Raw genomic sequence first — 14,867 nt, forward strand, 5'->3', positions numbered from 1 at the left:
GAACACTCCCAGAATCTTCACCACCAGCTTTTATATTCCCTGGATGACCCACAGCCATCCCCTACCTCCCCAGGAGATCCTCCAAAACCACCGAGTGGGTGTGGCCCAGGATCCTATGAAATCACTGCCTCTTCCCTCTAACCTGGTAAACGCAAGATTCTGTGCACACTTCCCAAAAGAATGCAGTCTCTGTTTCCCTCAGTCCCATGGGGTTCCTGGAGTTAAACCCCAATGGCTTTCAAAACCCAATGTCCTGGGGTCTCCTCCTCCTCCCAATGCCAGAACTCGAGGCTATGGAGCATGATGTGGAGCTCAGAACTCTCATTCCTCTGTGACTTAAGTATTCTTCGGCTTGTGGGTCACCCACCTGAGGGGTATGGGGCCCGATAATATCATGAGCACACCCCTCCTACCATCCTGCTGTTGTTCCTTCTTTATGTTTCAAGTTGAAAATCTTTTTTGCTAGGTTCCAGTCTTTTTTTCCCCATGGTTGTTTAGCAGTCAGTTGTGGCTTTGGTGTAATCACAAGGAAAGGAGAGCTCTTGGTCCTACTACTCTGCCATCTGGACCGGAAATCAACATCTTAGCATTTAAAATAAATTTCCTCATATATATAGTCCAAAATGGGAACAGTAGTCATAAACTAAATGGTAATATTTGGTCACATAGGATCTGAAGACTTATTGCTGAACCTCTGAACTCTGCAGAATTTGTCACCCTGATAGATATTTACTCTAGGAGGCCTTTCCCATGTAAATCCCTCCATCTTGGCAAACTGCTGGAAATGCTGAAAGTTATAATGGTTATGCTCTAAGTCAACATATAACCATAAAATGGATATAACCATAAATTCACAAATGGGTAAGCTGATTTTCATATTTATCAAAAGAGGCCGTGAGTTAAGAAAAAATTAAGAAGTATCAGTCTAAAGCAATTAAGTTTTGGAACAAAGTCCTTTAACCCAGGACATCCATAAGTAATATGTCACTATTTCTAGAAAATTAAAATACAACTATCTGTGTGTCTGTGAATTACAACTTTACATAATGAACTTTAGTTGTGAAAGCTGTGAAATCCTGCTTAACTAGAAAAATTCAATCATAATAAAGTTGTAGTTCAATAGGATAAGTGAAATTAGTATGTAAGTCTAACACCACAGACACAAGCATCTTGGAACCTCAAATGCAGTCAAATCTTGTCCTATCAAAATCTTTTAAAATAAAAAAAGTAACTAGTTAAAGACATGCCCCAAAAGAGCAATGTAAAAACATGACAAAAATAAAACATGTAAGTCTTCAATATATATTAACAGTGACTGTAGTAACAGCAAACACTTACACACCATGTTTTACTGATTGTAGTATGAACTTTTTCTCATATTTTAATGTTACTGAAATTGAAATGGACTGTGTCAGTTAAGTGAAAGTATTTTAAGTGTTTCAATGTTCACTAAGTGACACATAAAATGGTGCATCTTAAAAATTGATAGTCTTAAACCTTTAAAAATTGTGAATCACTATATTGTACACCTGTAACTTATGTAATATTGTATATCAACTATATTTCAATAAAAAAAGTCTTAGATTTGATTAGACATGTATTGTTTTATCTGTCTTAACTCATTTCATCTGTGTACCCTATGAAATAGCTGCTATAACTGTACCACCTCAGAGATTAAGAAAACTGAGAGGTTAACCTCTCAGTCACATGGCCACTAAAATTAAAATTATATTAAATATAATTACAATAATTAACATAATACACATATTTTCAGTTTTTTATAACCATTTTAATGATCTCAATATGAAAAGAAATTTGTTTTGTAAATAATAATGCTCTAAGCCTTTACAAGCAATCCTTCTGCATACACAAATATAGCATATAGCGGAGAGCATAAAGAGCAGCCAATATACAATATATACCTGTTTGACCAAGCTTGCTTATTGTAACAAATTTCTAGACATTATTAAAAGTCTATTTCTTGTAAAAAAAAAAAAAAAGTCCTATAACTCAGAATGCACACTACTTCACTGATCAAACTGCTTATAATCACAAATTTTTAAAAAATCCATCTTGCAGTCAAACAATGTCATTCACCTTATCAAGACCAAAAATAAAATGAACACCTCAAAAGATACAGGAAAAAAAAATGACAAAATGTAACATCTATTCATGGTTTAAAAAATATTCTGAGCAAACTAAGAATAAGAGAGAACTTCTCTCAGTTGATAAAGAGCATCCACAAAAACCTTCCACTAATAAAGGTGAAAGACTGACTTTTCCCTGAAACACTGTGAACAAATAAAGGATACAGGTTCTCGTCACTCGTATTCAACATTATATTAGAGGTTCTAGCCAGTGCCATAAGGCAAGAAAGGGAAATAAATGGAAAAAAGGTTAAAAAGGAAAAAATAAAACTATCTTTATTGACTGATCTTTATTTACTGTATTTACTGATTTAATGTCTACATTAAAAAAAATCCCCAAGAATCTTCAAAAAAAAAAAAAAGCTGCTATGTTTAATATGTAAATTTAGCAAGGTCACTGAATAAAAGATCAATATACAACAGTCAATCCTACTTCTATATACTAGTAATGAACAATTGGAAACAGAAATTTTAAAAATAGTTCTATTTATTACAGCACAAAATCATTTAATAATTAGGGTCAAATGTAACAAAACATGTTCAAAATTTGTATTCTAATGATTAAAATGAGAAGAGAAATCAAAGGAAACCTAAATAGAGAGAAATACCAAGTCCACAGATTAGAAGACTTAGTATTATCAAAGTGTCAATTTGCTGCAAAACATCTACAGATTCAATGCAATTCCGTTCAAAATCCCGTCAAGTCTACAGAAATTAACAAGCTGATTCTAAAACATATACTGAAAAAAGCAAAGGACTTACAATAGCCAAAACAAAACTGATAAAGAACAAAGTACAGATTCATACCACTTGATTTCAAGACTTACTATAAAGCTACAGGGTGAAATGGAAAGAATATACATGCACAGATCAAAGGATCAAAGTGGAGTCCAAAACAGAACCAAACACATATGGTCAACTGATTTTCACAAGATGCCAAGGGAATTCAATGGAGAAAGGAATCTTTTCCACGAGTGGTTCCTGAACAATTAGATAGCCATTTGCAAAACAAACAAAAACCCTTGACATACCTCATACCCAGTAGAAAAATTAATTATAAATGGATCACTGACTTAACTGTAAAACCTAAAATTATGAAGTATCCAGAGGAAAAAAAAATAGGAGAAAATATTTTTGACTGTAGGTTAGGCAAAGGTTTCTTAGCTACACGACCAAAAGCATTAACCAAAAAAGAAAAAACTGATATACTGGATTCCATCAAAATTTATTAACTTCTGCTCCATGAAAGACACTATTCAAATGAAAAGACAAGACACATAACGGGAGAAAATATTTGCAAAATACATTTCTAAAAAGTATTTGTATTCAGAATATGTAAGGAAATCACCAAAGTCAACAATTACAAAAGAGTTTAAAAAAAAAAAGTTTAAAAAATGGACAAAAGATCTGGACACACACTTCACCAAAAGAGATATACAGATGATAAACAATCACATGAAAAAATGCTTAGCAACATTACTTATCAGGAAAATGCAACACAAAACCAAGGCAATATTACTAACATCTATCAGAATAGCTAAAAGCTAACAATCTGACAAAACCAAGGGCTGACAAAGATGAGAGCTACTGGAACTTTGCTGGTGGGGATGTAATATGGTACCATCATTTTGGAAAAGAAGTTCAGCAATTTCTATAAAGTTAAACATCCAGTCACCATATAACCCAGGAATCCCACTGTTAAATAATTACTGTCCAGGCAAAAAGAAGGCAAGACCTGACAACTATGTTCAAGTCCTAACAAGCCCTTGTCAGATTCAGAAAGTCCGTATTTATATAGATTGAAAGGAATAGTAGCAAAAGCTGAGGCCCTTGTGCAGAGCAACCCCAAAACAAAAGGGGCCATATAATTGGAATATGGATGATATAACACTCTTTCTGAGGAGTCAATGCCATGCTACAGCTGGTTTTATAGCCTGCAGCTGTGCCCTAAAAGAAACCTCAAAGAAAACCTCATCTCATCAGAACCAGGAGGTGATGAGAAACTGTATCATGACAGCCTCCTTTGAAGATAAATGAGAGCCAAAAGGGATGTTATGGGCTCCTTACAAGGCTTCCATAATCTCATATTCCAAGAAGATCACAAGGTGTTCTACCAAGACTCAGATCACCTGCAATCCAAGCTTTCCCTACGTAGCCTACATGGATACATGCAGTATCATCAGAGTGCCATGATGGAGCCAATTCCTTAGATTTATCCAAGTGAGAAAAAGACCTATGTCCCATCAATACCTACCTGCAAATGTTTATACTATATTCATCACTGGCTAAGACTAGAAAATTTTACATTGTGGTGGTATTATAATTTGCATAGTATAATACAAATTGTTTTATATAAGTATAAAGGTGTATGAATTTGTCAAAATTTATACCTTAAAATTTATACCTTAAAAATGTGAACTGTATTATATATGTATTATACTTCAATAAACCTACCTTTGAAAGTAAAATGAAAAAAAAAATTCGTGTTGTAAATGATTCAAGGTAAAGCTATTTTGAGGTCCAAAACTTCTACATCGAAGTATATATTACTTGTATAAGAAGAAATAAAAAGTAAAACTCTGTTTCCCACAAGGCAAAGGCTGCAGAGTAATGCTAAGAGAATATAAATGTTGCTTACAATTTCTAATAGGAAAAATTTGCAAGACAAATTGAGTTAATCACATTCAGTCTATAAAATAATTCAGTGCAATCTCTAGTATATTCAAGTACGTATTTCTGACAATCAGTGACTTTTAATTAGTGTCAGTGTCTACTATATGTACCACACCCTATGGCTAATGCAAGGATATTGGGAAAAAAAAAACAAAACTTCAAGTTATAAATCTATCCTCCAGAAGCTTTATATCCGGAGAAGGAACACCAAGTAAATAAAAGATTCAAAGTAGGTGTTGTACCACATGCTACTTCATGAAGCCCATCTATTAACAAGCTCCATAAAAATTCAACCATAAACTATCAAGTCTACAAATAATCTATAATTTTCAAGGTATATGTTTATCCACCAAAAGATCATATTTATACACACAGCCACTGAATACTATTAAAATTTCTTGCATTTTAAAAGGACAAAGTAATACCCAAAGATCTCATGCTTAAAAATATCTCTACTATCTTACACACAAGTAAACTCACTTTGTTATAAACAATTCTCTGGGAGAGGAAAGAAGACCCTGAACAAAGTAAATCTATCACACATTTATGTATTAATTGTACCAAGGTAAGTTGACAAAGTGAAAGGAGAGTTTATTAATTGTCTGGGTAAAAAGCAATTTCGCACTAGGAATCCCTTCAAGGTAGGACAAAATAAGTGCAGTTGGGAGTCCTTGGATCAATAAAGGGAATTATGAGACTAATTAAGTGCTTTGGAGAAGAAGAGGTATTAAGTGCACAGACAACAAAATTATTTTTTTTTTAATTTAACAATTAAATTTTTATTTAAAATTTTAAAAATGTTTCATTTAAAAAAGAGTAAAGGACTTAGAATATAACTTAGCCTGTGTTTGCAGTCTTGTCAAAGATATTCATAATGACTGGTTTATCAATGAAAATCCAATCACCAAACATCTCTGATGGGACTAGTTTTTTTTTTTTGGTTTTTGGGGGGGTTTTTTTGAGGATAAATCTTGGTCAAATTCTGATGGGTTAAATCACCTCAATCTAGGGAAATTCAATCTCCCTAATTCAGCCTGATGTTTACCTACATAGTTCACTCCTCTCTGTGGAGGTAAAAAACCCAAGTCACAGGGAAGGATGCAAACATTAGTCCTCAAATTTCTAGTTTTAAATGACCTCCTCTTTCTGCTTCTTCATTCTAAGTACTAAGATTCCTGTCTCTGTGAGAACAAACAGAAGTCAAACACATAAATACAAACCTCCCTTCTGTATTATCTATGACCATCCATAAAAAACAAAGACTAGCACCATTAAAAGTTTCTTTTTAAAGCAACATATAAAAGTAATATAGAACATGAACCCATTTTCTAAAAATACTTGACATTTAGTTGCGCCTATTAAAAAACTTCAAAGTATAAATACCAAATATATATTCAAAATGATTGGGCAAATTCTTAATATCTATTTATATTTTCTAATAGTTTTTCAACAAAGAGCACGTATTCTAACGGTTTTTATAAAAATGTTAAATATTTATATTTTAGTAACTACTTTTTTATGAAATTGATTAGTTACAAGCCATGATTCTAATATCCCCTTTCCTGCAATTTTTCATGAATTCTAAGAGTATCTTTGTTGATAAAGAGAAAAAAGGAAAACTACTAATGACATCTCTATTATTCAAAAAAGAAATATTTCACATAAAACATTTAGGTAAATTCTTAATTTCTCTTCTTCTGAGCAAAGCCATGTTATTGGATTATTTTGTTTGTAATCCAAACCATGGACAAATGAGATCTTATTCTGTATCTATGTGAACTAACATTCACAAAAAGTAATAACTTCTTTTTTAGTTAAAGTTCAGCTGATTTACAATATTGTGTTAGTTTCTGGTACACAGCATAGTGATCTCTTTTTATCTAACAAAAGGAAAGTATTAATAAGTTGATTTTTCAGATTTACTTTAAGAAAGTAATTGATAATCTTATTTCACCTACCAAAACATTAAAGCAACCCACTTTATTATTAAATTCTTCATTAGTAAATATGTAGATTCCAAATTAATCAAAACATGTTTTAAAAATTCTGTACACTTTCTAGATTTGGCATCAACGTTTATATTAATAAATGAAGGGGAAAAAAACAGGTTTTACATGTATCTCCAAAAAGTCCTTAACAATTACTAAGTTCCTTTCTACAGGCAAGAAATAAAACCAATCAGGGAAACAGCAAATTGTAGTTATAACTTTTTATCACATTGTAGAAAAAGTTTTGACTATCACTTTTAATAGAGGTTGAAATAAAATAATCTAAATTTTTACTGAAGATGATTTTTAAAATTTCTAATGTTAACTGCATTAGTAACCTGGAAAATTACTACTTACAATCCTGCTCTGTTAAGTTTTGTGTGTGTTAACACAGGCAAAATCTGATCAGTCCTGATGCCAACAGATATTTCAGAAGTAGATTTTTATACAATAGGAACAATTTAAACAGAGTATGACTGTTTTCAGGACAGCACAATCATTTTCCTTCCTCTCCTCAGTTTTCACACTTAAAATTCACACTTAGAATATTCTTATTTAATTTTTTTATATTCCCATGCATAAAACCAGCTATTTAATAATACTGAACAAGGAACCTTACATACATTTGTTATATACGATCAACAGATTTGTCTTCTTCTGCTCTACAGGCAAAAACTGTATTTCCACAAAATTAAATGAGTAAGTTAACCTGACCCAGTGGTTAAGACATGATGCTTCAATAAGGCTAAATTGACCATGTGATCACTGATGCCACCAATTAACTTTCATCTACTGATGGGTCACAGGCAGTATCAAAACCCCTGCTTGTCAGATCATTGGTCACAAGGAAAGCCAGCCAAATGTGCAGCTAAGTCAGCACAAATCCACTATCACCATGTTCTATTTATCAACTTTAGTACAAACAAATCATGTTAAGAGTTGTCATCTAGGGAGAAAATTATTATATTCCCACTGGATCCTAAAACAGATGATAATCTAAGAGGTAAAATTTTAGATACTAATTTGAAGAAATAAGATTTTTAAAATCCAAATCCATTTCTATTAATCAGTATTTATACTTTGAATTTTAACATACCACCACATTAAATTCTGAGTCCCATTATTAAGGCAAGATGATGGCAGTAACATTCTTCTTTTTTGAACTGAAAAAATGTATGAAATATATAAAAACCTGACAACTGCTTATCCCTTTAATCTCTCAGCTTTATTAACTCAAGCACTTTTATATAACAACTGTAATCTAAGAGGAATGATGCCATTAAATTACAATAAAAATTATTTTCCAAAGACAGACAAATCTGTTTTTTTAAACATATTGGTAATAACCGCAACTCAATCACTTTTTCACTCGCAATTTCTCTTCTGACCTGTAACTCTTTCCCATAAATTGTTGCACAAGACAATGGAACTACTACTTCAATCCTTTTGATTTGCCTCTTCCAGAGATTGTGAATTCCCTGAAAATAGCATAGCTTCCGCTGGTCCTTCTTCCCACCTGCAGCCCATTAGAGTTTAAACTGACACACAATATGGTATTCAGCTGCTCACAAATCAGCCTCTCCTACTAATTACAGTAAGAAATTCTGTAGACGCTGGGTGTGCATCATCAACCCATGTCCTAGTGCCAGGCTATAGAAGACTTTCAAATATATTTAGTGAAAAACTGAGCAACTGAACCTTTGAATCTCTCCCAGCACACTCAGTATCAGCAAAGCATCCTACAAATACGGACAGTTGTATTTTTTATATCAATCTTTGACTGAAAACACATTCTTTTCCTACTAGCCATACTTCCAACTGCCTCTTTGGAGGGAAAAGACTTGGATTGTCTGGTTCATTCTCCAAAACAAATATTCCCTGTAAGAAATAACAGAGTTCAGCGTATGTCTCGTCAAGTAAAATCCCACAGTACCATCCCTGATTAACCATGCGGTCCTCACAAAATTTATGGACCTAAAAATTTTAACACCTATTTTTGTTTGTTTGTTTTACACTAAGACTTGAAAATGCTTCCCAATACAGCTGATGTTAAGGATGCCTGGAGAGATCGGAGCAGGAAAAAAAAGCCATGGTGAAGAAATAATTTAACATACTTCTTCCATTTCCACCTTTATCACAAGAGAATTTAAATACGAAGGGAAAAAATGTAGAACCTGTGATTCAGAGTAAGCCATAAAGAAAACAAAAGATGCTGAATTCGCAAACTGTGCATTTTAAACTAACCTTTCAAAAAATTTTAAAGAGGATTTATTTTTAATTCACCAGAATCTTTTGCTTGTTCCCGGAGCAGCTGGATTTCATCTCACCCAATATCCCCCGCCTCATACACACAAATACACACACACAGCACTACCACTCAGTCCGTGTGCCAAATGAACCATCACGGGAAAAATTAAACCATAAGGATCATATCCTAATTCTCTCTGAAAAACAGTCACAGATTTTTTTCCCGTGGGCAAATTACCTATTCTAACGGAACTGGCGGGGGCGTGGGGGGGCAGTTCATTATCATGCAGCTTCTTATTCTCCATAGGCAGAAAAATGGCAATAACTTCCAACAAGAGACAACTACTCTTATGCTGTATCCTTGGCCAGAATCTACAAACAAACAAACCAAAAAACCGGTCTTTTGAGGCATTCACACGAACAGAAAACTGAGGCACTTTACTTTGCAGCAATATAACCCCTTAAAAATCCTCCAGAGCTTGGGGGAAGGGTGACCCATCAATCCCCCACACTCTTGCCAAATGGGGGAGCAGGAATCTGTCAAATAGAAAATGCCGCTCTCTGCCTCCTCCGCCATCCCGAAAATCGACGGGCACCGAGTGCGGGGGCGGTCAAGAGAAGGAGAAGCGGGGAGGCGGAGATACCCCCCCACACACACACACACACAGCGCAGCGAGGGCTGATTCATGGTTTTAAAATGTTTTAAAGCTACAATTTTCTCCAACTGGGGAATTCTCACTCGTTCCCCTGCCCCAGCTCCCACCCTGCTCCTCATGGGTGCTCAGCTCGACCATGTCCCTGCCGCGGCCTCGGCACCCTACGCCCCCAGGAGCGCGGCCCCCGGGCCCGGGGTCCCCCACGAGCCGCTCACCACCAGAGGCCCGACGCGCCCAGGCCGCGAGATGGTCGCACCTGGATGTAGTTGTTCTCGCAGTAATCGGCCACCCGTTCCAGATTCGTGTAACTGTCGAAAAGGGCCCGGCGGCCCCCAGGGATTTCCTCCTCCAGCAGCATCTGCAGCTCCGCCATCTTCACATCCTTCTCCTCCTCATACAGACCGCAGAGGCAGCGGCGGCGGCAGCGCCAGGGAAACCCAAGACTGGGAGAGGAGGAGCCGCGGCGACGGCGGCGGCGGCAACTCCGGAGGAGCGAGAAACACCCCCCGCGCGCGACAGGGGAGGGGGCAGCAGGAACGGAGGCGGGGCGCGAGCCGACGGACTCGGAGGACGGTCACCGCGGCGACGGCCGGCCCGGCGCGCGCACGCGCGCTCCCCTCCCTCCGCCCCCAGAGCCCGAAAAAGATTCCCACCCTGGGTCGCGCCGCCCGCCCCTCCCCCACTTCCGGCGTCTCCTAGCGACCGCGGGAGTGGGGGCCGGGATGCGTTCTGGAGTCGGGCGCGCGGTTAACCCTTCGGCCCCCGCAAGTTCCGTAGGCTCGAGAAGTGTTCCCAACGGCCTTTGTTAGTCCGGCGTTAACGCCTACCCTGGTCCGCAGTCTGCCCGCCCGCTCTTCCCGCGACTCCCCTCGGCGTTATCCTCAACCTGACGCCCAACCCCATGGTCATGGACCTGAAGGATGTTACCAGCCTGCTAAACGTCCATGCGGCTTTAAAAGCCGCCTCACTTACCATTTTCTCTTCATCTTTGACCTCATTCATCCTTTTTTGGTACAGATAGGTAAATTTCAGTTTCCTAATCCCAAATTTCCTGCACTCCGGCTGTTTTGTACGTATTTGCGCATCGACACTGTTTTCCCCTGTCACGTTAGCCTCTGTTCTGTTGTTTGCCCATCCCCTGGACTTAGCTTTCTGTGCTTGCCCTCTGTGCTTTGCTTCCTCACTGCCAGACTTTTTTGCCGTTTCTCTGGTTCTGTCAACTTCACTTTTTTCTTCGTGCATTCAGTATTTAAAGTTTCTAAAACGGTTTTGGTGGTACTTTCCTTCCTCACAGGGCTGTTACATGATTAAAATAAGTTTATGTGAAAGCACCTTGGAAAACGTTAAATGCCGCAAAAATTAAAGGTAATCATGCAGTTATTGTCTCCTTACTCTTTTCATACTGTATCCTTTTCTCCTAAATCTGACTACTCCACGCAATGTTATCTTAAAAAACTAAAGTTCCTGACAACTGCTTAGATACTATAAAGTCCGTGACTTTTATTTGTACTGTGGAAAGTCAAGATTGACTAAATCTGCAGTTTAGAGCAAGACCAATTATTACAACTCTTGGTCTTGCATTTGTGATCTCTTGGACCTCCTACAGTGATTCTTCTCCCACTTTTCTTCTTCCCGGATGATGAGGAACCTTAACTATATACTTTCTAAAAAAAAACAAACAAACAAACAAAAAAAAAAAACCTTAATACCTTACTATTACAAACTTCTGGAGCAACCTCTGATTGCTTTTTTGTTGTTGTTATTTTGGCTTTATGATATACACATTAGCAAATTGTTTTGAGTTTTCTCTGTGGAACTCAAAGGATATTGAAAATGTTGGTCCAGCCCACTTAACCACTTTAAACATCTTCTGTATTAGTGGTTCTCAAATTTAAGTGTGAAGAGCTTGTTCAAAAGGAAGGCTTCAGGGTCACACTCTAGAGAGTCATAAGTTAGAGAGTGGTAGTGATGGAACGGAGCTGTCACTAAATGGCACTAAACTTGCTTCAAGGATCAAGACATACATGAATATTCAAGTGAATAAAACATATTAGATGACTTTTCTTTCAGACTAAATTTCAATAAGCCAAAGCCTGTTGAACTAACTGTAAGAAGTCCACGAGGTAAGTTAAATGCTGAACAGACTCTTCCCCCATTACACTTGTTCCCATGTAGCATTCTTTCAAATACTGCTTAGCAATTAGCCCAATAAACAACTCTCCTCAGAGAGATGATTTATTGCCCTAGGAATCACTGTGTGAATATATTCTAGTTACGCACTTTCTCAAATTAATTTGTGACAAGTTCTTTGAATCTTAGTGTCCTTATCTGAAAAATGAAAGGGTTAAATTCAGGTCAGTTCTCAAACTTCAGCCTGGATTGGAATTGACAGGGAGGGCTTGTCAAAACATGGGACTTGCTAGGCCTCACCCCCAGCATTTCTGATTCAGTTGGTCCAGCCCAATTAATAGGTCTAACAAGTTTCCAGGTGATGCCAATGAAACTGCCCTTTTGGCTCTGAAGGTCTAATTGGGAATCTCTCCCAAGAAAAGAGCTTTTAATATTCAGCAGAATCTAATATCAAAGGACATAGATACATACTTATGCTGCTACCAAGAAAATTTCAGCAAAAAAGAAGACAACTACAGAATCTATAATCTAAGAGTCCAGTGAGGCTATTGTTTCCCAAAATTAAGGAGAATAGTTTTATTAATGCAGCCCAAGATGACATTTTTAAGCAATTTTATCATCAGCTTGATTCAAAGTAAGCATTAAAACCTGGTAGATATTTTTAACATATTAACCCAGTCATGCGGAGTGCACTTAATTTTAATCTAATTGCACGTCCTTGTATTTGTTTGCAATTAATTATACATTGGCTTTGTCCCAGATTTAAACCCTCATTACCATCTCTTGAAATAAATAGTCTTGTTCCACATCATCTCAGATTTGACAAGCAAGACTTTTGGGTTCATGCCTTTAATAAGAATGTTGAACAAAACAAGGCCAAGGAGACAGCCTAATGGCTTGGCCCTATAAGCCTTACTGAGTTGGTCAGAGCCACAATCAATATAACTTAAACGTGGCCAGTTGTGAGTGTCCCTTAAAGGATTCATGTTTATCCAGCATTTCATCATCAGAGTCACATGACTGGGCAGAAAGTGTCATTCTTCTGCTGAAATAAAGATACTGTGGAATTCCCTTGATGCCTATCATCATAGTGACTACCCTTAATTGAGGAATTTATGGTAAAGTACATACATTACAAGATTGTATGGGCTGTAAAGAAATAAATGTTACTTAAGTGAATTGTTTACACTGCTTGTCTTACAACTAGAAGACACATTCACTCCAGACTTCCCCTGCATTCTTCCTGCACACGACCTACATGATAATTAATCATAAACATTGTTTTCATCAACTCTTAACCCCCAAATTTTCGGTCTCTCTTTTAAATGACATCAGCCTATCACTTTTAAAATCCTTAACACTCAGTGTCAACTAGTATTTAATATTACTGTATTTTCTTACATATTTTTTAAATTTATTAGAGAACAAGTAATATCTATGGCACCTAAAGAATAATACTAGCTGTTCCTTTCCACACAATGACACTTCCTATAATATTTATCCTTTTTCCTGGTTTAACATTAAAATGCTTGGAAAACTATTAAATAAGAATATCTTCCTTCTTCATGAAGATACTTTGGACTGTTTTTCTTCTTTACCTTAAGAATCTCAAAATGAGTTTTCTGGCTTCTACATGATTTTATGAGGCAACATCAAGTTGGATATATAGGTATAAATACATTTCAACGAATGAATATATATATTTCAATGAAATTTAAGTGAATTCTTTTTTAAGCAATTAAGTTCCCAATTAGAGATATTACACAGTAGTAATTAGGAGAAATGCAGAGTTTTTTACTCTAACAATTACATGGTTAACTTAGTTCCCATTCTTACCCCAACAAGAAAAATAATTATCAGTGATTAATAGTTTCACATTGTTTATACACATTTTTGGATTTTTAAGACTATCAGGAAATTTTAATATCAAGTTCATATAATTTGAACATATTAAATCTTTGAAACAAATTTTGTGTATGTGATTAAAAGATAAATGACTGGAAACTAAGCTTTACATTTTTAGTCATGCTTTATCATCCAAAACTTTGGTTTCAGTTTTAGTGATATAAACCTTGGTCTCAATTTTAAGGATATTTATTTAATGGTTAAAAATGTACCAAACTATTAAAAAAAGGAGCCTTACTGTGCAATCGAGCATTCCATACTTTATAACTGCATGAATATACATTTTAAGAAGTAAGTTTAAAATGATTGGAAAGAATACACATCCAAAATTAGTTTGTAAAAAAAACCCCGAAATCCCCTCCCAATTTCAGAAAGTCAGTAGCGATATAGCCCATAAGTCTCAAACATGTTTTTTTTCATTTTTATTGAAAGTCATATTTTTGTCTTTATTATGGAAATTAGAAATATGAGTGTAATGAATACACAAATACCCACTGATTAGATGTAACAAAAGGTTCTGTTTTACCTTATCATCTCATATTATTCTTATGCTAAAGAATTTTAAAGAAAATTACAATAATCATGACATTTAACCCCTAAATATTTGAGTATATATTTCTAAAAAATAAGGATATTTTGCCACATAACCATAATATTGTTAGCACATCTAACAAAACCATACTACCCAATACCCAATAAAACATTTTTCAAGAAGAAATTACTCTTATAAAGAGAGGAAATAACATATACCCAAGATACAACCTGGAAGAACTGTATTTAAATATTTAGAATCTACAGTAGTTTCCTGTGAGAGACAACAAAATAGCTCCCTTTCTTGTGAAAAATAAAAAGAGAATTTTTTCCATTAAACCATGAGAATGGACAACATAAACATGAAATTCTTCATGATAATGTATCTCTGTGTATAGATGTAACCAATGGGATAGATAATTTATCTTGAAAGGCATTTTTTTGGAGAATAAAAAATTCCTCAGTTCTTTAGTTTCTACTAAAATTGGCTTTACATAACCATCCCCACTACCCTGCAAAAAGTGAATTTCAGAGCTAAAGCACAAAACAGATTACTTCTCACAGCAGACACATCACCAATCAGTTCACAA

At 35.8% G+C, this 14,867-nt stretch overlaps 1 protein-coding gene across 33 annotated transcripts in view; it reads right to left on the reverse strand.

Moving 5' to 3' along the window:
- Nucleotides 1-10,980, reverse strand: part of ABI2 (abl interactor 2) — a 110,897-nt gene extending 99,917 nt beyond the window's left edge. For 4 of the 33 annotated variants that reach the window (XM_064485073.1, XM_064485082.1, XM_064485069.1 and 1 more), the window contains exon 1: nt 10,684-10,977. In XM_064485073.1, the coding sequence (XP_064341143.1) occupies nt 10,684-10,953 (270 nt within the window). In that variant the 5' untranslated portion in view covers nt 10,954-10,977. Of the gene's footprint in view, nt 1-9,967; nt 10,285-10,683 lie in introns of those variants that run through there. The other 29 variants (XM_064485085.1, XM_031451963.2, XM_010991749.3 and 26 more) reach the window with 14 other exon arrangements.
- Between the last annotated feature and the right edge of the window lie 3,887 nt (nt 10,981-14,867).

The sequence above is a fragment of the Camelus dromedarius genome, chromosome 4 (genome assembly GCF_036321535.1).
Source record: "Camelus dromedarius isolate mCamDro1 chromosome 4, mCamDro1.pat, whole genome shotgun sequence".
In the NCBI taxonomy this organism is placed as follows: Eukaryota; Metazoa; Chordata; class Mammalia; order Artiodactyla; family Camelidae; genus Camelus; species Camelus dromedarius.